We start from the raw sequence: 21997 nt of genomic DNA, 5'->3' as shown, positions 1-21997 counted from the left end.
ATGAAAATGAGATCCAAAAATCGAGTCAGTGATTCTAGCACTATTCAGTTTTTTTTTCCAGAAAAGCAAATGGGGATTAAAGGATAATGACTAGCCTGGCAAGGACATTCATTCACCCTGAAACACCACTGCATCCTACAACTGGACCAACCTGAACCACAACAAACACAGCACACTGGCCAGCACCTGATGCCAAGAGCTCTGCCAAATAAAGAGCCCAGACTCATTGGATTGTCATGACATGCTGAATGGCACCCATTACCCTGGCTCAGCTCTTTTCAACAGCATAGGCACTGGAAAAAGAACTGACTTCCCTGCTAAAAAGTATGCAAAAAGCATTATGTGTAATGAGTCAGTTGTCTGAATAATCACAATTCATGATAAGAGTCGTATACACCCAACTATATTCAGTGAGATTCTGAAGTGTGCAGTCATCTTTCCCATTAGGCAGAGACATAAAGAGTCATCAGATTCAAAATATTTGGGAAAATTTGACCACTGTGATCAGGGCGGCTCTTTTAAAATGCTTCAGTGCTGGAAACATTAAAAAAGTTGTGGTTTAATTGTACAATACCAACATGGTGGGAGTAGTGTGTATTTAAACTAATATATTACATACAAGTGTTGTTATTGTTACCTAAAAATATATTAAAAATCTTTTTTCAGTAATTGAAATAAAACTCAAATTAGAAAAAGAAAAACTTTAATGAAAATTAGAAATGTTGCCTTTCCAATTAAGTTTAAATACTAAAATTACCCACTCATTCTAAAACTGAAATAAAAAAATAAAGCTATATAGAATTGTAAAAAAAAATAATAATAACTATTAAAAAAATAACAGGTACTTTAGTTTTATCAGTAATTGAAGCTCTTCAACAAATTCAGTTCTACCATACTACCAGAATTGGAGGAAAAAGGAAAAATAATTTTGTTTTTGCAATGACAACTGAATGTCACGTGCTTAATTTAACACGCATTACACACATATACTCCATTCAGCAAGCCAAAGCTAAGTGCTATTGATTCAATATGGTCATTAAAGCTCAAGGGAAAGAAACGGAGGCGTTCAGTTTTTATGAAGTCTAAAGTTAAACTGACAGTCACCACTGATAAGCTACTACTAAATATTGTAGAAACTTAATTTTCTGTAAAGTTGCTTTGCAACGATTTGTATCGTAAAAAGCACTATACAAATAAACTTGAATTGAATTAAAGTCCAAATAGCTAAAATTGTCCTCAAACCGAATATGAAAATAGTTATGGTTTATTAAACACCCAAACCATTTCACCTTTAAGAAACCAAATTACTAGTCAATATTCAAGTCACATAGCTGCCTATAGAATATGTACACTAACCTATAAAATGCGGATTCAAACATATTTTATATGTTCACTTAAGGAATGAATACATTTAAGAGACATTTTAAGTTGACAGCATTGTTGGAATCTGAATTGTGCAGATACAGTAATAGTGCAAATAGAGTGCAAGGCATTGTGAACATACATACAGCAAAGGAGAAATATAAACATTTATACTGGCCAATGAGATTTCTGGAGGCAATAGCTGCAAACTCTTCAGTGAGCGTATGTGTTATGCCACGTACCAATTGAGATTGTGACATATTTGTCAATAATTACAGTACATGCCTGCACATTTCTCATCCGTGTTTCCTCTAAATTCATATGAAGGCAGCAATCGGTCCCTTTTTTACTTTAATTAAATAATGACTCTCTAATGGGGATATTCTCTTGCATATCAACCTCTGGAATCACTGGTGTCTTATAACAGAAAGTAACATAATGCTTAAACTATCAGACACCTGCAGCAATAATCCTGCATCTCTACAAACTAATCCAGCATAGATTTCTCTAGGTGTCAATAATGTAACAGGACACAAAGTCCCTATCAAAACCTGATACAGCATTGACAGTCTTCGTACCAGAAGAACGCTAATGTTTGAGGATCAGTTTTTTTTTTTGAAAGAGAGGGCAAAAGCAGGTTTTGGTTGTTTAGCTGTTCTCTTAGCAAGCAGTTGGCGCCCGTCCCTTTGCTTGTTCAGGTGGTTGAGCTTTGAGTACATTCTGTCCGGAGTTGGAGGTGTGGCTGGAAGGCCAGTGGTCTACAGAGGTGGAGGGGGTGAGGGCAGGTGGGAGGAGGCTGTCAAGCTCTTGTCTTTGTCCTGTCTCAAGCAACCACTCATGAAACTTCTGCTCCACTAAGGCCTGGAACTGCCGTCTCTGAACCCTTTAAAACAACAAAGACAATGCATCACTACTGAATGTCTCAAAAGAAAAAAAAAAACTTATTTGCCCAGGTGATTATTATGGAGGTGTATTACATTGTATGTATACTCCATTACATACTGATTTAATAATACTGCTAGACTTATCTTAAACTGGATTTAATCTTTGTTTTAAAAAAAAAAAATAGCAGAAAATGTGTTGAAAGCTATATTCAAAAGCCCAAACCCCAAATATATTAATATAATGAATACATATTTTACATACAAACCAACAACAACAAAAAAAGAAAATAATGATTTCATTCTAAAAATAATGTGATAATAATAATAATAATAATAATAATAATAATAATAAATATTTTTTGTTAAATTAAACCAAATTAATATTGTCAAGGAATGCACTAAAAAAAAAATGATTGCGCAATACGACAGACCTAGAATTCATTAAAATCAACAAAACTTGATAAAAAACTATTATAAAAACTGATTTTATTCTAATAATATAATATAATATAATAATCTTTTGTCAAGGAATGCACAAAAAAAAATCAACAATAAAAGCGACTAGTGTGATGCGACAGATCTAAAATGGATTCAAATCAACAGAGTGGTTTACATTGCACATATTGCAATGTCTTTCGGCGACAAATTTTGGTGTATCACTAAATCTATGCCTATGTTTACTTAACTATGATATGAACATAGTCAGTACTACAGCCTTGAAACAAACAGAAAAGTGGGCTCACTTGTTTAGGAGTGCTTCCTTCACTGTCTTCTGCCAATCCTCTATCACCTTCTCTCGGCTCTCCACTGCCTTTTGGTAGTCTGTCGGCAGGCCCCAAGGGATCTCACAGTTATCCCCCTCCATTTTGAAGGGTATCACCAGCGGATAAAACTCAGACGGGGGTTGGATGCGGTAGCAGCCAGTGTCTACAGTGGAACCCTCGGCTCCAAACAGCAGAGGTAGGTCCCATAAATTGGGAACCACTGCTAGGCCCACGCTAGCCATGTGGTCCTCTAGAGTGGGATAATGTGTGTGGAAGGGACCCAGTGTGAGAGACACATTCCCAGGAAGGAGAAGGGGTCGAGCAGGGGTAAGGGCATGGATTGTGCAGTGAGAAGAGCCACCTATGGTCAGACGGCCAGCCACACACACCACACGAACATTCTCACAACTCTGAATGTGGACGCTGGTCCCCACCGGGCCAAGAACCACTGTACAGTTCCTGCACTTGTCCAAGGTCACAGACCTGCAAGATAAGGACTTAGTTTTACATGGATGTTGACACCGTACTAAACAAACAACAACAACAACAACAACAAAAACTAAATGACAACAGAGTAGGGCTGGGCGATACGGCCAAAAAATCCTATCTCTGTATTTTTCGGCTGAAATGCGATATATAAACAATAAAAGTGCATTTATTTTAATTTAATAAGGTGATTCCTCACCGCAGAGGAGAGAGAAGGTAGATGAAAGCTTCACTGCAGCGGTGGAGTTTGATGTTGGCATTATTCAGCTTTTCAGAGTCTTTGGCCAATGTCTGTTTGCAAACCTGCGACATGAGCAGCAGTCGACTTCCTGGAGGAGCCATGTGGGTATTTCTGAATATTTTGGCTTTCTTTAGGGTGCCCTCTACTACAAAACAAAATATGAAGAGTTAGCAATTCTATAATCTGGTTAACCATCAATCATTTTAAGCTAAACTAAACATTCAAACCATTTTAATTAAAGAGTATGGCTTTTGGTACTGTTCCGACTTGAGGGCGAGTAATTTATGGGCTAATTTTCATTTTTGGGTGAACTAACCCTTTAACTATGATCTGAACATGGCTAAAGACAATACTACAGCCTCGAAAGGAACGGAAAAGTGGGCTCACTTGTTTAGGTGTGCTTCCTTCACAGTCTTCTGCCAATCCTCTATCGTCTTCTCTCGGCTCTCCACGGCTTTCTGGTAGTCTGCCGGCAGGCCCCAAGGGATCTCACAGTTATCCCCCTCCATTTGAAAGGGTATCACCAGCGGGTAAAACTCAGAGTGGGGCTGGATGCGGTAGCAGCCAGTGTCTGTAGCGGAACCCTCAGCTCCAAACAGCAGAGGTTGGTCCCATAAATTGGGAACCACAGCTAAGCCCACGCTAGCCATGTGGTCCTCTAGAGTGGGATAATGTGTGTGGAAGGGACCCAGTGTGAGAGACACATTCCCAGGAAGGAGAAGGGGTCGAGCAGGGGTAAGGGCATGGATTGTGCAGTGAGAAGAGCCACCTATGGTCAGACGGCCAGCCACACACACCACACGAACATTCTCACAACTCTGAATGTGGACGCTGGTCCCCACCGGGCCAAGAACCACTGTACAGTTCCTGCACTTGTCCAAGGTCACAGACCTGCAAGATAAGGACTTAGTTTTACATGGATGTTGACACCGTACTAAACAAACAACAACAACAACAACAACAACAAAAACTAAATGACAACAGAGTAGGGCTGGGCGATACGGCCAAAAAATCCTATCTCTGTATTTTTCGGCTGAAATGCGATATATAAACAATAAAAGTGCATTTATTTTAATTTAATAAGGTGATTCCTCACCGCAGAGGAGAGAGAAGGTAGATGAAAGCTTCACTGCAGCGGTGGAGTTTGATGTTGGCATTATTCAGCTTTTCAGAGTCTTTGGCCAATGTCTGTTTGCAAACCTGCGACATGAGCAGCAGTCGACTTCCTGGAGGAGCCATGTGGGTATTTCTGAATATTTTGGCTTTCTTTAGGGTGCCCTCTACTACAAAACAAAATATGAAGAGTTAGCAATTCTATAATCTGGTTAACCATCAATCATTTTAAGCTAAACTAAACATTCAAACCATTTTAATTAAAGAGTATGGCTTTTGGTACTGTTCCCTTAAGATTTCTATTTAAATTATGTCGTTGTATATGAAAAGTTTTTGTTTCCACTCACAATTTAAAGGGGTCATGAACTGGCTTTTTTAAATTATTTTATACTGTACTGTTGCCTGAGGTCCACTTATGACGTTTGCATGGTTTTTACATTCAAAAATCAATTAAGTGATAGGCTTTTCTACCCTGGTTTAGAGGCTGGCTCGAGAAACGCTCGGTTTTTATGGGCATGGCGCATTGAAGACCTGGAAGTAAACACCCACTGCTATGATTGGATAACAGTTTTGCATAGTAAACTACCTTTCTGTGTGTCTGTTTGACAAGCTCCGTCCTTCATAGTTGAAGCCTTCTGTGACTTTTGTAGACACGTACACATAATCAGGACATATCAAGCGATCTTTAACAAAGCAATAGTGACACAGTACAAATATTTTTTTACTCATATAAGTGTGCTGCGCCAATATAGATGGCACAGCATTAATATTTAATCTCAGTCTCTCTGCAAATCCTGCATCGACCTGTGTCTTGTTTACAAAGGAATCTGCGGTGAAATGAAGCGAACAAACGCTCAATGTTTTACTCACGTGAGCTGAAACTTCATTAAAAATAAAGTTCAACCACGCATTCCTAACATTTGAATCTGAAGGAAGGTTATGCAGCGACTGTGTTCTTCCACAACCAGGCACTGCACAATATTTTGCGATCTTTAATGGCATGTTTATTGCTTGGTTGCTCGATCCAGTTTAGCGCCACTTACGTTATTTCCCTACTGTGTCATGCTCGAGTCAGTGGGCGGGGCTACAGAATTAGGTGTTGATATTTTTCTGTGGAGGTGGTGTTTAACCTATCTATTATGTCATAGGTAGGCACATTCCAGGATCTGGCTTTCTCTGGGCCTGGTGTCAATAAAAGCTTTTATTTCAGTAACAAGGACGTTTTCAGTTCTGAAACTTACAGGATATTCTTTTAGTAAGATGATCTCTTTTATATCAAAAGTAAAAGTTGCTCAAGTAAAAGTTGATTTCTAAATTCATGACCCCTTTAAATGAAACTATACCACAAATATTCCTAAAGAACATTTGATTTGTGAAACTTTAAACCCCCTTGAAAAAAATCAACTTTATTCCTTTGACAAGAACTTCCAGTTTACCTTGCAGGGCCCATGCTAGTTTCTTTCCCGATTGTGAGCAGGTGGAGATGCCGAAGGGGTTGAGGCAAAGGGCCTGATGCAGAAACCCCTGGAACTGCTGCAGAGAGTAGGAGCGGCTGAGTTTGGAGAATCCTGCCTGGGACTGCAGTGGCGAGCGGCTCAGGAGCTTGTGGATTGGGTACACGGTACGGCTATGGTTCACAGATCCTTCCAGCAACAAACTGAGGCATTCCAGGGCCTCTGAAGTGAGCTGGCTGTCACGCAGAACATGCCCTGAATTGCTCAGCTGGCCTGGCTCTACTAGCAGCTCCAAAAGCTCAGCCAGGTGTGTCTGAATGAAAGTAAGATGAGCCTGGTCGTCCCAGTTCTGGTCAAACAGAAGGAATAAACAAACTATCATGCAAAAAAATAAACAAAATACATAAGTCTTTATAAACCCCAAAAAACTGATCTTTCCTACAGGATACAGGCACAAATGTAATGTACACCTGACTGTGTGAGTAACAAGTTAAAGTACATTCAGAGGACATACAAAAGTGAATCTGATGATGTCTGGGGATACATTTCACCCCATAAGAAAAAAATAAGAGATTGTATTTTGCATAAGGAAAAATTTAAACAATTTGTAAAGATTTTCCATTTTTTTAATATTTAAATTATTTTCCATTATTTTCATGACAATGAAACATCCCCAATTTTCCATTTCATAAATTAAATAAAATATAAAATAGAACAAAACAAATACATACATTTCTATTATATATAATTGTTAACTATTTGTACATTCACATAAACTGTTCAAAAATTTTTTTGTAATGTTTTTGTCCCTTATGCTCACCAATGCTTCAAAAGAACAACATTTATTTGAAATTTAATCCATCATTGCTGAGTAAAAGTATTAATTTATAAAAAAAAAAAAAAAACCTTAATGACCTTAAACTTTTGAATGGTAGCATACACCCCCCCACACACACACACACACCCACCCCACAAATCATTGTATGTCATGAAATTTTTTTTTACATTTTTTTCTTTTGATTCATAATGGAATGACCGATGTTTTCATAAAATTCACCCACACACCTTATTTTGGGAGCTTATTTTGTTGTCTCTCTCAGAGGAGGAAGAGGGAGATCTGGGACTTGGCCACTCTTCCCCAATCAGTGACGTGCGGAGAGAGATTCGGTTCAGTTGCTGTAGATACAAGAAAAGCAGAAACTGCAGAGTGTCCACTGACAGCTAAAAGAAGACATAGAGAAAAAGATTAGCACAGCAGAACGGCAATAATACTATCTAAAAGCACTACACCGTTTTTCTTCTTACCTTACAGCGCTGCCTGTCAAGTTCCTTAGGGTTGTGGCATTGAGATAGAGCTTCTGCCCACTCTAATCTCTGCTCTGCAGAACGAGGCATCAACAGATCAAAAGTTTCAAAATACAGCCAGGAAAGCTCCTCTGCCAGCTGCAGTTTGCCACAAGCGATGTGTCGCCACATGTGCCAGCCGAGCCTGGGGAAGCAACCGTCCCGGGTCCGGACGTAACAGGCCATCTTGCGCAGATAATGCATGTTGAATTTGCTTGGGGGTGTGGCGGGAAGCACCCCGATCAGGAAGGGCTCCAGACGTGGCCATACACATGCTGTGTATTTGTCCATTTCTATTGAAGAAAAAAGATTTGTTCAAACGAGTGAGCTGAGTCAGGAGAAAGTATCAAATCACCATTAACATGGCTGTATACGTGCATAAGTGATAATGCACTGGCAAATTGCATAATATGTTGTAGACAATAATAATATGAATGGTAAGAAATGGTAACAATAGAAAGGCTGGATAGAGAGTTTACAAAACAACTGGAAAGTCAAGGTCAGAATTGTATCATATCATATGAGTTACAGTCAAGCAATAGCCTTGATAGCCTTGTTAAAATGAACTTTCAATGTTTCCATGACAGCCACATCATCCCAGTAAAGTATCTAGATGCTAATCTGCAACTTTTTCCGTTTATTTTTTTATTAATGTCATACACAAGAAATACAATTAGAAATATTAATTCAAAAGTGCAAAACATTACAATAAGGCTTAAAATAATTAATTTTAAAGTGATTAAAATTTGGTTTGGAGTCATACCATTTCATTTTATGAATGGGAAACATTACCATTAACATTAGCAACAGTATAATATATGCCTTATCTTTATCAATTACACAGTCATTGAAGTTTATCATTATGTCAGATCCACTAAACTGTAAAGCAACATTCAATTTCTTCTTTTTTAAATGTTCCACATCAATCCAGAAGGTTTTTGTATGTATACAACGGAAAATAAATGGCTTATTTTACTCCAATTCAAGTGTCCAAACACAGAAAACAAGAAAAACGATGTGTAGGATCTCTCTTTTTGCAAAATATTTATATTACCAATAACAATTATGTCAAACTCTCGATGTAAGCCAGATTTAGATCAGTCAGCCAACTTTCTGACAAGTTTAGCAACATCTAACTGTTATTCCAGAACTAATAACGTTACACCAACACAGTGATAATGGGCTTAGCTTTTATTCTCCTTACCTGATCCTTGAAAGTGTTAGGGCTTCAAAAGGTGGTCATCTTTCTTTCATAGGTTAAAATATAATAAACATATATAAAATATATTTTTAACTGAAATGCTTTCCGATGCTGTTCACACTGACGCGCGCGCAACCCGATACCAAACATAGGCGCCTCACGAACGCGCGCTGCTATGCCGCTCAAAACTTCATAATTTTCATCTTTTCATTCACTCCACCATTATTAGAGGTCCACACAATAACCAAACCGTCACCTTAGATTAATCAATTAGTTCAAGCCTAATAAACATGTAAGATCTCTAAATAAATATTATCTCTAAGAAAACAAACGATAAAACAGCACAACTGTTCATGAGCGGTTGCCATGTCTGCGTCACAATGTGACGTAACACAAATAGTTCCCTTTGCAGTCCGACTTCATTTCAATGTAAAAGTCAGACAAAAACCTTTTTTTACGATGATAAAAACAATATTTGGTGTTATTTATACATCTTCAAGTATTCGTTGATAATATACAGTACTTTCTGACAGCCTTCTTTTAGAAGTGCTTCTCCCGATTTCAAAATAAAAGTTAGTTAATTTAGTCTAATATAAGACATTTAAAGCTATTTAACTGTCTTATTTTTATAATAGTTTTAATAAATGTAACCTAGTTTTGATTTTATTTTTCAAAAATACAAGACAGCAGTGTATGAAATTTTAAGCTTAGTCCTTACAAAAGAGAAACCATATCAACCTTATATTAAAAACAAAGAAATCTTTCTCTCCAAATGCGTTGACTTGTGTTGCTCACTGCGCATGCGCGGATGTGCGGAAGTGCTTGCAGACCGATAGCCAGCTGATAGATCAACAACCGAACAGCCACCACGAAAACAGCCGCGACTGGCAACAACAGGTAGAAATCCCTAATGTTGGTAGTTTTATATGACTCTATGTATGTAAAAGAGGTGTTATTCTTTTAGAAACTTATGTTCATGGCACCGCTCGGCCCGCTTCGCCTGGATCGAGACGAGTCACGTTAATGGTCAGAGTCTGTATTGCGTCTCTAATGCATTCCATCAGACACAATCACCTGACTGACAGAGTTATGGATTAGAACACCTACACATACACCTGGTTATTACAGTTATGCATTAGATAAGCGGATATGTCCTTGATTATTAGAGTTATTAATCAGATCAGTCGACATACTCCTGATTATCGAATTTATTTATCAGGACCAATAAACATACACCTGATTTTTAGAGTTATTATTCAGATCAGTAGACATACACCAGATTATTGGAATTATTATTCAGATCAATAGACATACACCTGATTTTTAGAGTTATTATTCAGATCAATAGATATATGCCATATTAATAGAGTGATAAATCAGATCAATAAACAAACACCTTATTTTTAGAGTAATTAATCAAATCGATGGACATACACTTGATTATAATAGTGATTAATCGGATCAGTAGATATATGCTTTATTAATAGAGTTATTATTCAGATCAATAAACATACGCCTGGTTATTAGAGTTATTAAACACATCAATAGGCTTCCACGTGATTATTAGATTGATTAATCAGATCAATAGTCATACACCCGATTATTAGACTTGCATCTGTTTATTGGACTTATGCATTAATTCGCATGCAGTATACAGTTGACATACTGGTAAAAATTATGGATTAAAGATGTTATGTAAAACTGGAGGGTCTAATGGATAGTTGAAGTTTATGAATATTCAGGATGAAACACAACATTCAAATGGACAAATACTGTATCATGCAGTGGCCACCCTATAGCTTCACTATGTGAGAAAATGTGAGTGCAAATCATGGTAACTCTTAATTTTACAATGGAAATGTCAAGCAGTATGTGTAAATGCAATTCATTACAACAACATTATCAATATAACTGTATAATTACAATCAGCTCAACAAAGATGTTACATATTAAGTGCACATTGATTATATTGTTATTTTACTAACACTTTATTTAATGCCTTTATGTTGCTGTATGAAATGGCCAGCCGACTTCGACTTATGTACTTAAAGCAGATAAGCTATAAATATTTGCACTGCAAAACGATACTGATGCAAACTCAGAGAGCAGAACAGCACACGACTGAGAAACCACAAAGAGGTGAGAGTTTCACAAAACTGGTGGACAAACTGGTGCACAATATCTAGGTTATTGATCATTGTTTATGTCGCCATCCATCACAAGAGGAATTTTCAACAATAAAATTAATTCTTGGGGAGGAACTGTGGATTTGGAATGTATGAGGGAGGCTGTACTTTCAATATCCAGATATTTTCACTGAGATGCCAAGATAAGTGTTGATTTGTTTCGTGCTATGCCCATCTAAACAATCTTGAAGTTCACTTGAGCTGAGATACTTGCCACATTGTTTTCTTGAGACATTTTTAAGCTGTTGAATCAGAAATATTATTTACGAAAGTTTATGACACACAGATTTAAACTGTCATGAGGATGTTTAGCAATGAACTCTTACCTAAGAAATGTTATTTTGTTGCTTTACTCATCAGCTTCCCTATTTCTGATGAGAACTGATTCACTACTTAGAGCATCTGTGGTTATGACTGCTGACTTGAAAGTTGTAATTTGGCTGTGTAGAGAGGGAGACGAGAACTGTTCAACTGTTTTTACCTGTTATTTGATTTGTTTTAGTTTAGTTTTGCTATAGCCCTAGTGGTTTTTTTTTTACTAGAGCATAGTTGAAGGGATCGATTACCCAGAAATGAACATTTTGGCATTATTTACTCACCCTCATGTTGTTGCAAACACGTATGACTAGCTGTCTTCTGTGGAACATAAAAGAAGATATTAAAAAAAATGTCTCAGTGTGTTTTTAATTGCTTGTAATGACAAAAACAGTCATTTTCAATAAGTTAACTCTCTTTTACCAGAATGTTTTAGTTGTAAGTTACTTCCTCTTCCACTACCCGTTCCACTAACATCCTAATCTTATTGTTGTTTGTTTTTTAGCATCACAGTCTGACAGCTGTCCTCACAGCTTAAAAAGTCTCCAGTACTTAAAAAAACAAAACTTGACTGTTTTAAGTTGCTGCTTTTAAAGACGCTGTCAGGGAGGACGGCCACCCTTCCTACATCATGAGCACTCGTGGGACCAGCAGGGCCAATGGAAGCCTACCGCAGACCAAGATCTGCCAGTTCAAATTGGTGCTGCTGGGAGACATGGCCGTAGGCAAGTCCAGCCTGGTGCTGCGCTTTGTTAAGGGCCAGTTTGATGAGTTTCAGGAGACCACCATTGGAGGTGAGGCATAGGTGATGAATTTGAATTGAGTTCATACACATGGGTATTGATGTTTAGGTAGATTTTGGTTGTTTTAAAGCATTTACATTCCTACATACAGTACCGATCAAAAGTTTGGGGTCAGTAAGTTTTGGTTTTTGAAATAAATTAATACTTTTATTCAGCAAGGACACATAAAAAATATTTAAAGTGACTGTTAAGATTATTGCATTGCTACAAAAAAAATTTAACTTCAAATGAATGCTGTTCTTTTGTACTTTCTATTCATCAAAGAATCCTTAAAAAATGTATCTCCATTTCTACTTCTGCATTGATAATAATAAATATTTCTTAAGCACCAAATCAGCATATTAGAATGGGTTCTGTAAGATCATGTGACACTGATGACTGGAGTAGTGGCTGCTAAAAATTCTGATTTGCTCTCAGAGTAATTAATTACATTTTAAAATGTATTAAAATAGAACATACTGTAATAATATTTCATAATACTACTGTTTTTACTCTTTATTTTTTTAGTCAAATAAATGCAGCCTTGGTGAGTATAAGAGAATTCTTTCAAAAACATTGCAAATATTACTGCCCCCGAAATTTTGAATGGTATTGTACATAATTTGCTAGATCATTTTACCATGCACAACCAATTGTGCTACAGGAACACTAGTTTAAAAAAAAAACACACACAATTGCACACCTAGATTTTTGCCTATTACCCGTTTTGCAAATAAACACTTCAAGAGCAGGAAGAATACCAGGGAGAACCTTGTCAGAGTCTCATTGGGTGAGAGCAGCACAGTCAGCAGTGAGAACACACTTGTGGATTCTTTACATCGATCTGTAACATTGTGCTAACTTGACTTCAAACTGAGCTGATCTTGTACTTAGTCATAGCAGTAGATGCCATCACGTGTGAGTATGATGACAAACCAGGTTCACTATCTCTGAGTATAATCTTCACACTAGTATTTGCAAACATTGTTATAGACTTTGGCTCCCATAAATTAGAATCAGACATATACCATATAAATTAACTTATTGCAACACTAATATTAGACTGGAGTTCTTGCTAAAGCAATAAAGCACTTGAGGTCATGGATCGCAGTGATTTGACCACGGTTAAGGGGTATTTAAAAGCATGAACTGAAGATAAAATCACATTAAAACACTGCCTTGAGTGGCTTATTGCTTTTATAAAACTGCAGCAACAGCAGTATATGATAAAAGATGCAGATGTTCAATGAATAATTAATTCAAATAAATTAAAATTATTAAAAGAAAAATAACATTAATAATAGTAATCATAATAAATAATTCTACTGCTTAGTAAATTGTTCATTAGCTTTAATATAAGTTTTTACACTTGCTTTAACCCTTGCTGTATTTAGACCATAATGTTTTGTTTGTACATTAAAAACTTAAGTTTTAGTATTCTATTTTATTCTATTCAAAACAGTTTTATTAGCATTATTTGTATACTATTATAGTATTTTTATATATTTAGAAGTACTTTTCCCTTTCATTTTTGTTAGTTTTAATGTCCATTTTGAGTGAAAGTTTTAGTATTTTATGATTTTGTCATTTTTATAACCCTGATTCCAAGAACAAAGAATGTCAAGACTCATCAGTATTATTAATCTTTGAATCTCTGGCTTAGATTACTTATCTTTTTTTTTTTTTATCTGTTGCTCACCATCAGCTGCATTCTTGGCACAGTCCGTTTGTCTGGATGACACTACAGTGAAGTTTGAGATTTGGGACACGGCTGGACAGGAACGCTACCACAGCTTGGCCCCTATGTACTACCGTGGAGCCCAGGCGGCTATTGTAGTTTTTGACATCACCAAGCCTGTAAGTTTACAATGGTACACACTTTATATAAAGGATACAAACTTTCATTTGGTAAAATAGTAGATTTGTTGCTTAGTCTTTAGCCATGTGTTTGTAGGAAACATTCGAGCGAGCAAAGGCTTGGGTGAAAGAGCTGCAGCGGCAGGCCAGTCCCAACATTGTCATTGCTCTCGCAGGAAACAAGGCTGACCTAGCAGACAAGAGACTTGTGGATTATGAGGTCATACCTTTCTTTAATCATATTTCAAGACATGGGTGGTGTTAGGGTTTTTCCTGTCAATGAAATGACAAAAAGACTCACATCGTGGTTTGATTTATAAATAGCTCTGGGATTGTTGTGTGCATAGTGTGGTGCTGTTTGTATTTCAACCTTAAAAAGCACACAGAACAGAATTAAAATGTTTCAATGTCAAAATGCGGTACCATTCAAAAGTTTGTGGTTGGTGAGATTTTTAATGGTTTTGAAAGAAGCCTCTTATGCACACGAAAGACTGCTTTTATTTGATCAGAAATACAGTAAAACATTGTAAAATATTAATTTAAAATAACTTTTATTTTTAATATATTTTATAATGTTATTATTCCTTTGACGGCAAAGCTGAATTTTGAGCAGCCATTACTGCAGTCTTCAGTGTCACATAATCCTTCAGAAATCATTCTGATATGCTTATTTTGTGCTTAGGAAAAATCTCTTATTATTATCAATGTTTTGTGGAAACCGTGATTTTCAGGATTTTTTGATGAATAGGAAGTTCAGAAGAACAGAGAGTATTTATGTGAAATCGAAATCCTTTGTAGCATTAAAAAATGTCTTTACTGTCACTGTTTTATCAATTTAATGCATCTTTGCTGTATAAAAGCATATATTTGTGTATATAGTTGTGTTAATGGTGGTACATTTTATATTTAAAAAATTACATTTTGCAGCCAAAACTGTTGACTATTTCTCTAATGTCTTGTGTGCCGTAACCCAGATATTAATTTTACATTTCTGTACAGGAAGCCCAGACATATGCTGAAGACACGGGCTTACTTTTCATGGAAACATCTGCCAAGACTGCAATGAATGTAAACGAGTTGTTCCTGGCCATTGGTGAGCGTTAAAGCTGTCTTCTTACTAGTGTATTCTCTTCTGCACCTGGTTATTGTAAACCTTAAGCTTTAGAAAACTGTTAGACTTTTGTTTACAGGCAGAATTAAAATTCCCCTGAAATCCGAGTGAAACAGACTATCAAAAAAAGCAAACATGTTTCTTTTAGTCAGTTGTTGATTGGAGGCAGATCTGAACACAAGCTTGCAGTCGAATGTAAGAAAAGGACAGGGTTTAAACAGACTACATGATTGAAGATGTCTTTTTTTTATCAATAGCAAAAAAGATGCCAAAAACAGACTCCCAAAACCCCACGCATGCTGCCCGACACAGGGGGGTAAACCTTCAGGACCCAGATGCACAGTCCACTCGAAGCTGCTGTGGGAACTAAAGGCCTGTCAACACTCCACCACGGGAGACCACCGACACCTGCTCCTTCCCAAAATCCCACCCTTTACCCTTTCACCTCCTAAGACGGATACAGAAAGAAATAGAAGGATAGAGGAATAACAGAAAGAGATTGAGGAAAAATCCCTCAGTGATGCCATAAAGAGATTTTCAAGGAAGACTTCTGATGGACAGGGCAGAAAGCGAACGGACGATGGACACTGTCATATCTGGCAGTAAATACGGATTCTGTATTTATTTAAGTCTACAATAATTTCAGCCTCTGTTCATTTTCATTATGCAAGCACCAGGGTTTCACCCAAAGAGAAAAGAGATTGGCAAAGAGATACAGGAACACAGAAGAATCACAATGAACAGAAGAATTATTTAATCGACAAATCCCGTTCTCAGTCCTAGAATGAACCGAGATGGTCCATAAAGCCCCTTTAAAATAGCTGGAAGTCTTCAAGCGAAATCTACACTGAGTATCCGTATGCTCTGGGCTCTCCCATTCTGATCCCAACTCTGACACTGGAAGGAAGTCAGCACCTTAACCTAAGCTAACCCTTGCAATTCTCCAACCATGAGCCACATCTAATAAATTTTTCAACTACAAAAGGAACACTGAAGCAGAAGTTATTCATTCACCCTGACCTTGTTTTCTTCAGCCTCCAGCTTTATTTATTACCTTTGTTCGAACTGGTCTCCCTTACGTAGCTCGTCATTCATCTTAGACCCAAAAAGTATTGAAGAACACCAATGTTGTCTTCCCTATCCCATTTCCTTCTCCCGACCACATTGATCTTGAAGTTCAGTGTTGAAGTTCACGAAACAACAGCAAGCTCTACGATGCCTTCTCTACGTTCTCGTCGCTTTGTGTAAACTACTGTTTAAGAAACAATCGACAAATCATTCACAACACACTGGCAGAAACCAGATGACCGTAGATGATCGTAAACCATTTCGCTTCACGAGTAATCGCAGAATAACGCACATTGATTCTTCTGGACTAGGAAGTCATGCAATACTAGGCCAATGTCTCAGTATGTGTTATTAAAAAGCAACAAAAATATTCAAGCACCCACAAATCAACAACGTGAATGATTTAGCAACCATTGTTGTGCGATATGCCGGGACGGCAAATAGCAGCAAGGGAAATTTTGGTCCACAAAGCCCCTGAAAAAGTGGGAAAAAAAAGAAGTGCCTACTCCGTTTTTTCCGTGTTCTTTGTTTTGGGCTTGTTTGAGGTCGTCAGACCGCCGAAAAGTAGCGTTTCGAGACGGTGGCCGAAGTGTACAGGCAAAAACCTGTAAGAATAATTAGTTGAGCGTGTTAGTAACGGGAGTCATTTATGAAGTTTTGTTTTATGAATGCTGTTTGTTGATGTGTATAAAAATGAGTTTTATTTAAAATTGATTTTAGTCAGTAATTCAATGGGTTACCAATACATTTATATTGTCATTTAGGGAATTAATTAGGTATCATAATATGGTGTCACACAGCTAGAAGTCATTTGTCATGTGTCTTCAGGTCCACCTTTTTTGTGGAATAGATCTGATCTCCTGTTAACACCTTTGTGAACTGAAATGTTAAATAAAGCTGTGCTGTTCTGCTATGAATGAAATGTGGCTTTAGTTTCCGTGGCTTTTCGACTAGCTTGCCAACAGTCATTTATGAGGAAGAAGCATTCAACAATTGTCCAGCTGCACCCATGTTACGTGTCACTGTAATATTTACTCTTAAAGTGTCTAAACTAAATGCCAGTAGCAGCACCAAATTATATAGCAAACATACTGACCAGACAGGTTTCCCAAAAACTCCTAGTGCTGGATGCTAATAGATAGCTCTCTAGGAATACAGTGCTGCATTCCACACTCAGAACTTTGGAATATCCCCTCCTCCTGCTTGAATATAACCGGGATGGCACTCCAGGTCAAACGTCCAACTTGAAAAGTCAACAGAGCATGATTGGAATGGTTCGAGATCGGAATATAGAAGCTTAATCTCTAATATAGTGCTGGGGGAAACCCCAAAAACAAGTGAGCATTTTTGCACATACTCTTCCATTGTTCTGAAGTCGATGGGTTTTAGTTAAATGCCTTAAAGTCTGTGGTTAACACAAGCTCAAGTTATTTCCACATTTTATTCTATGGCATAAAATATATTAGTAATACAATACTCGTGATTTCTTGAAGATTGAAATTAAAGACTGAATTTGTAATCCATTTTTTGCCTTTTTTTTTTTTTTGCATTTATGCTTCAAAATTCATAAAAATTTTATGTTTTCACAAATGAAGATTATCTTTATGAATGTGTATCATAAACTTTTGTTGGTCACAGAGCTCATTTTATGCAATTATTCAAAACACGATTGAAAAATATTTGCTTTTTGTTGAGGTAACCAGGATGATGCCAACAGCTCAGTGACACTGGCTAGCCAAAAACGAAAGTTGCTCAGTTATTGCCTTTTTATGAAAGACTGAGATAGAATATACAACAAAAATAAGACATCAGGATCATATATTATTTAGACTTTGATTTATTTACAATAAAATGGTAAAGCCAAATCAATCACCACAAAGCTAATAAAATAACAGCCAAGACAGAGTAAACTACTCAGTGTGAAGTGATATATTTGGCTAAAAATATAGAAAGGAACAGATCATTAAAACTCATCACAACGGAAAATAAATGACAAATACAAGATAAAAATTCACGGTTGTGGTGTTACTTTATACACATGAAAATACAAAGAAAATTGGTTGTTCCAAACCTTGACATTTCTGGAAATAGTTTTTCTTTAACTCCTCACACTCATAAACAACAACAACAACAAAAAAACTGTTCTTTAAAAACAGTAGTTACCAAGCATATGATGATTTATGTTATCGGTCTAGTAACCCGTTCAACTCTTCAGACTCATAAAAAGACAGCAAACTATCCGGCAGATCATACTTGGTAGTAATTAGCTGATCGAAAAATATAATTGCATTTATCTAGCCCTCACTCTCCTCATCCTCTACTGCGGTGTAGATACTCTGGTTTCTCCGTTTGATTTGAGGTGTGCCACCCGTGTGACTTGCTAACCCCTGTGTCGTCTCCCCGCTGTTGCGTTTGGGGACCCTGGCTGAAGTGAAGCTCCCCTCCTCTTCTGAGCTGCCCTGAGAGAGGGATGCTGAAGGAGGGGGAAGAGAAAGAGGCCGCAAGGAGCGTAGTGGAGCCTCCGATTCTGGTGCAGTACACGGGGGCGGTAAGATCAGTCTATTAGCCGTCTCTCGCTGGGGACTGCTGTCTCTATCACTGTCCTGGCTCCCCACCTGCCCTTCTGGACCCACTTGCATTTATCTAGCCCTCACTCTCTTCATCTTCTACTGCTGTGTAGATACTCTGGTTTCTCCGTTTGATTTGAGGTGTGCCACCCGTGTGACTTGCTAACCCCTGTGTCGTCTCCCCGCTGTTGCGTTTGGGGACCCTGGCTGAAGTGAAGCTCCCCTCCTCTTCTGAGCTGCCCTGAGAGAGGGATGCTGAAGGAGGGGGAAGAGAAAGAGGCCGCAAGGAGCGTAGTGGAGCCTCCGATTCTGGTGCAGTACACGGGGGCGGTAAGATCAGTCTATTAGCCGTCTCTCGCTGGGGACTGCTGTCTCTATCACTGTCCTGGCTCCCCACCTGCCCTTCTGGAACCACTGCGTCTGTCCCTTTCCCCTCGGCACATTCTACTCCCTCATCCTCTACCTCCTCCCATTCATCCTCAATGGTGATTTCATCAGGGTTGTAGGAGCTGGAGAGGCCGGAGGTGTCAGTGGGGTACTCGCTGGGTTCGTCTACGCTCCCTGTGCTGTCCTCATCCTCCTCTTCTTCAGTCGCACCGGTGGCGCCCTCCTCTCCATAAGCCTGCCCACTCTGCCCAGCCAGGATGTAGATGTCTGTCAAACTGAGGGTGGCACACAACTCTGTGGTTTGGGGGTTGGTGGAGTAGGCCGGGTGGGCATTGGGTTGAGGGCGGCTGGGGTCATAGGCGGGCACTGTCAGGCTGAAATTTTCAGGGATGCAAAGGTCACCGCTCAAATCACTCACAACTTTCATCATAGCTTCCTCTGATGCACTGAAATCCCACCTGAAAGAAGCAGAGGAACAGAATGGCTAAATACTTAGACATAGAAATTAGTTTGTGTGCAAGTCAAGACATTGACTGCATTTATGATTAATACTAGAATTTGGTCTTATTACAATTATGTATGCATGTAATGTAAATGTGTTAACCCAACTGTTATAAACCAGTTAAGCCAATTTCTCAATATTATGTATGCCTATATTAAGTCTGATATTACACTACTGTTCAAAAGTTTGGGGTCAGTAGGATTTTTTTTTTTTTTAAGAAAAGAAAAAAAAAACTTTTATTCAGCAACATGCATTTAATTGATCAAAAGTAACCATAAAGACATTAATAATGTCATAAAATAAAATGTTCAATCAATGCTGTTCACTTGAACTTTCTATTCTTCAAAGATTCCTAAAAAAAAACTATCATGGTTTCCTCAAAAATACCGCATAAGCTGCTTAGACTAGTCCTAAAAGTTATCTAATTTTTTTTCTTCAAGACTGGTCATAACTTTTAAAGTCAGTTACATGAAAAAATGGTCTAATTTGAATCCAAACCGTAAGAAAGACTTGGCTAACTGCTAGCTGGTCAAACTCATTTTTAAGACTCAATCTTAACATAGTAGCTATGTTTATGCAACTAGACCCAGGATTCCCACAGTAATAGCGAAAATAGAACAGAATTTATTGGGAATACAACGAAGGCTTAGCAAGCAATCAGAAAATGATGCGCATGTAAATGCGGTCATTGTAATGTAGTCTATACCGAGTGTGTAGTCCATTGTCTTGTGGGGGGTTCCAGAAATTGCAGGATGGTTTCTGAAGGTTGTCTGTCGCTTTTAAGATGGCCAGCCATTCTGGATCATACTCAAGGTGCTCAGAGGAGCCCGGTCTGTCTGCTACCTCCACAATCTGCAATATCAAAACATTCATTCACTCACAAAGACTAGATCTACTATTTGAGACTCACAATATTTGGACAAAGTGGATACTACTGGAGGAGCTTGAAACATGCTCGTTGATGGAAACAACAGAATCATTACCTGAAGAAAGTCTCTATGTGGAAGACACTTGTCAAGTGAGAGAAACTTGGTGATCTTTGGGGCAGCATTATTCTTAGCCTGTTTTGAAAAATAGCTTGTTATTTACTTCATAATGAATAATAAGCTCTGACATCTACATCTTATCTTAGTGTTTCACACATTTCACATCTGTAGCATGTAACAGCAAGAGAGATATAAAAAGAATAAAATACAGATATTCCAAAAGCATTTTCATAAGCCATGTTGAATTTTTGTGTCATATATATATATATATATATTACACACACATTACTAAAATATATATTAAATGCATACAACATATTACAATTATTTCAAAAGATTGTGTTGGTAGATAGGTTTATATCTCTCCATATATTTATATATACCCACAAGGACCCACCTCATGCTGCATCAGTGCAGCAAACTTCACGTGCAGGTGAGCTGAAAACCAGTAGGTGGGCTGCAGGTGGTCTAGAAGCTCTGCAGCAGCAGGGCTGCCCAAGGTACTGCTCTCCACTTCCTGTCTGAGGAACTTCTTCTGGCGGAGAAGCTGGTTTGTGTTGCCGTAGTGATAAATGCCTCGTGGCCAATCGTGTGTCATGAAGATGTCTATGGGCATCTTGATCTGGAGGAGTTAGGTTAGATATTATACATGGACAGCAAAATATTATGTCCATCTTTTTATTAATTAAACTGTAAATTATATTTTGATTCCTGTTTTCTCTAGATGCATATAAACTAGATTTTTTTTTTAATTCTAAAATGACTGGATTTAAAGATGTCACAAAGATTTACCTGTTTAAGTTTGAAGACATCAATGTTCCTTATGTGGTACACGCTGCGCAAGGTTTCTGGGCTGTATGGCGGTAACTCAAAGTGTCCTGAAATTGCATTAAAAAAAAGTTCAGAAATGTCATATTTGGCTCTTATAACACAACTGATTTGGAATTGTTGAAACTTACCTTTCTTGTAATCGTGGGATTTGAATATTCCTGAAAGACCACCAATCCGTACACCTTTAAAGCGTACAATGCCAGCATAACCTGAGGAATGAGGAACAACAAATCCATTGAGAACTGCTATTTAAGCCAAGTGCTATTAAGAAAACCATAAAAAAACTGATCATACAACATTAGAACACAAATTTAGTACAACTCTTATTAATCTTATTACATATTAAAGGAGACATCAGATGCCCATTTTCCACAAGTTGGTATGATTCTTTAGGGCAGTGATCCTCAAATCTGGCTCGCGAGATCCACTTTCCTGCAGAGTTTAGCTCCAACCCTATAATCAAACAAACCTACCTGTGATTTTCTAATGATCCTGAAGACATTGATTAGCAAACTCAGGTGTGTTTGATTAGGGTAGAGCTAAACTCTGCAGGAAA

At 37.8% G+C, this 21997-nt stretch overlaps 3 protein-coding genes across 6 annotated transcripts in view; 1 reads left to right on the top strand and 2 right to left on the bottom strand.

Moving 5' to 3' along the window:
- Nucleotides 1-1242: 1242 nt before the first annotated feature.
- LOC107738513 (TBCC domain-containing protein 1-like) lies at nucleotides 1243-9399 on the bottom strand. Of its 2 annotated transcripts, none has more exons than XM_016550268.1 (7): nucleotides 9373-9399; nucleotides 7610-7941; nucleotides 7370-7525; nucleotides 6287-6653; nucleotides 4834-5020; nucleotides 4125-4628; nucleotides 1243-2245 (listed from the first exon to the last, which is right to left on the bottom strand). In XM_016550268.1, the coding sequence occupies exons 2-7, from the start codon at nucleotides 7937-7939 to the stop codon at nucleotides 2023-2025; spliced, it is 1767 nt and encodes a 588-aa protein (XP_016405754.1). In that variant the 5' UTR covers nucleotides 7940-7941; nucleotides 9373-9399; the 3' UTR covers nucleotides 1243-2022. The 2 variants fall into 2 exon arrangements, with proteins under 2 accessions (XP_016405754.1, XP_016405753.1); XM_016550267.1 differs by lacking the exon at nucleotides 9373-9399 and adding an exon at nucleotides 8853-9302.
- A 237-nt stretch (nucleotides 9400-9636) lies between these two features.
- LOC107738511 (ras-related protein Rab-5B-like) lies at nucleotides 9637-17605 on the top strand. Of its 2 annotated transcripts, XR_001639894.1 has the most exons (7): nucleotides 9637-9746; nucleotides 11856-12144; nucleotides 13838-13989; nucleotides 14087-14209; nucleotides 14989-15082; nucleotides 15358-15729; nucleotides 15794-17604. XR_001639894.1 is itself a non-coding variant. In XM_016550266.1 (6 exons), exons 2-6 carry the CDS (start codon nucleotides 11982-11984, stop codon nucleotides 15468-15470), a joined length of 645 nt encoding a protein of 214 aa, XP_016405752.1. In that variant the 5' UTR covers nucleotides 9637-9746; nucleotides 11856-11981; the 3' UTR covers nucleotides 15471-17605. The 2 variants fall into 2 exon arrangements, 1 of the variants encoding a protein (XP_016405752.1); XM_016550266.1 differs by having other exon boundaries at nucleotides 15358-17605.
- Nucleotides 17606-17964: 359 nt separating this feature from the next.
- LOC107738510 (lariat debranching enzyme) overlaps nucleotides 17965-21997 on the bottom strand; it is an 8545-nt gene continuing 4512 nt past the window's right edge. The window contains exons 3-9 of one of the 2 annotated variants that reach the window (XM_016550265.1): nucleotides 21570-21650; nucleotides 21403-21488; nucleotides 21008-21232; nucleotides 20608-20685; nucleotides 20331-20476; nucleotides 19133-19580; nucleotides 17965-18783 (exon numbers count right to left, since the gene is read on the bottom strand). In XM_016550265.1, the coding sequence (XP_016405751.1) occupies nucleotides 18463-18783; nucleotides 19133-19580; nucleotides 20331-20476; nucleotides 20608-20685; nucleotides 21008-21232; nucleotides 21403-21488; nucleotides 21570-21650 (1385 nt within the window). In that variant the 3' untranslated portion in view covers nucleotides 17965-18462. The other variant, XM_016550264.1, reaches the window with a different exon arrangement.

This window comes from Sinocyclocheilus rhinocerous, unplaced genomic scaffold (genome assembly GCF_001515625.1).
Source record: "Sinocyclocheilus rhinocerous isolate Xijiao unplaced genomic scaffold, SAMN03320098_v1.1 scaffold1215, whole genome shotgun sequence".
Taxonomy (NCBI): Eukaryota; Metazoa; Chordata; class Actinopteri; order Cypriniformes; family Cyprinidae; genus Sinocyclocheilus; species Sinocyclocheilus rhinocerous.
This window is presented reverse-complemented; position numbering and strand designations above follow the sequence as displayed.

Coding starts and splice junctions, on each gene's coding strand:
- LOC107738513 (XM_016550268.1), bottom strand. CDS start 7,939: ATGGACAAATACACAGCATGTGTATGGCCACGTCTGGAGCCCTTCCTG. Junction 5,021..6,286: donor ACTAGCATGGGCCCTGCAAG/GTAAACTGGAAG, acceptor TTTGTTTTGTAG/TAGAGGGCACCCTAAAGAAA. Junction 4,629..4,833: donor TACCTTCTCTCTCCTCTGCG/GTGAGGAATCAC, acceptor CTTATCTTGCAG/GTCTGTGACCTTGGACAAGT.
- LOC107738511 (XM_016550266.1), top strand. CDS start 11,982: ATGAGCACTCGTGGGACCAGCAGGGCCAATGGAAGCCTACCGCAGACC. Junction 12,145..13,837: donor TCAGGAGACCACCATTGGAG/GTGAGGCATAGG, acceptor GCTCACCATCAG/CTGCATTCTTGGCACAGTCC. Junction 15,083..15,357: donor CGAGTTGTTCCTGGCCATTG/GTGAGCGTTAAA, acceptor TTTTATCAATAG/CAAAAAAGATGCCAAAAACA.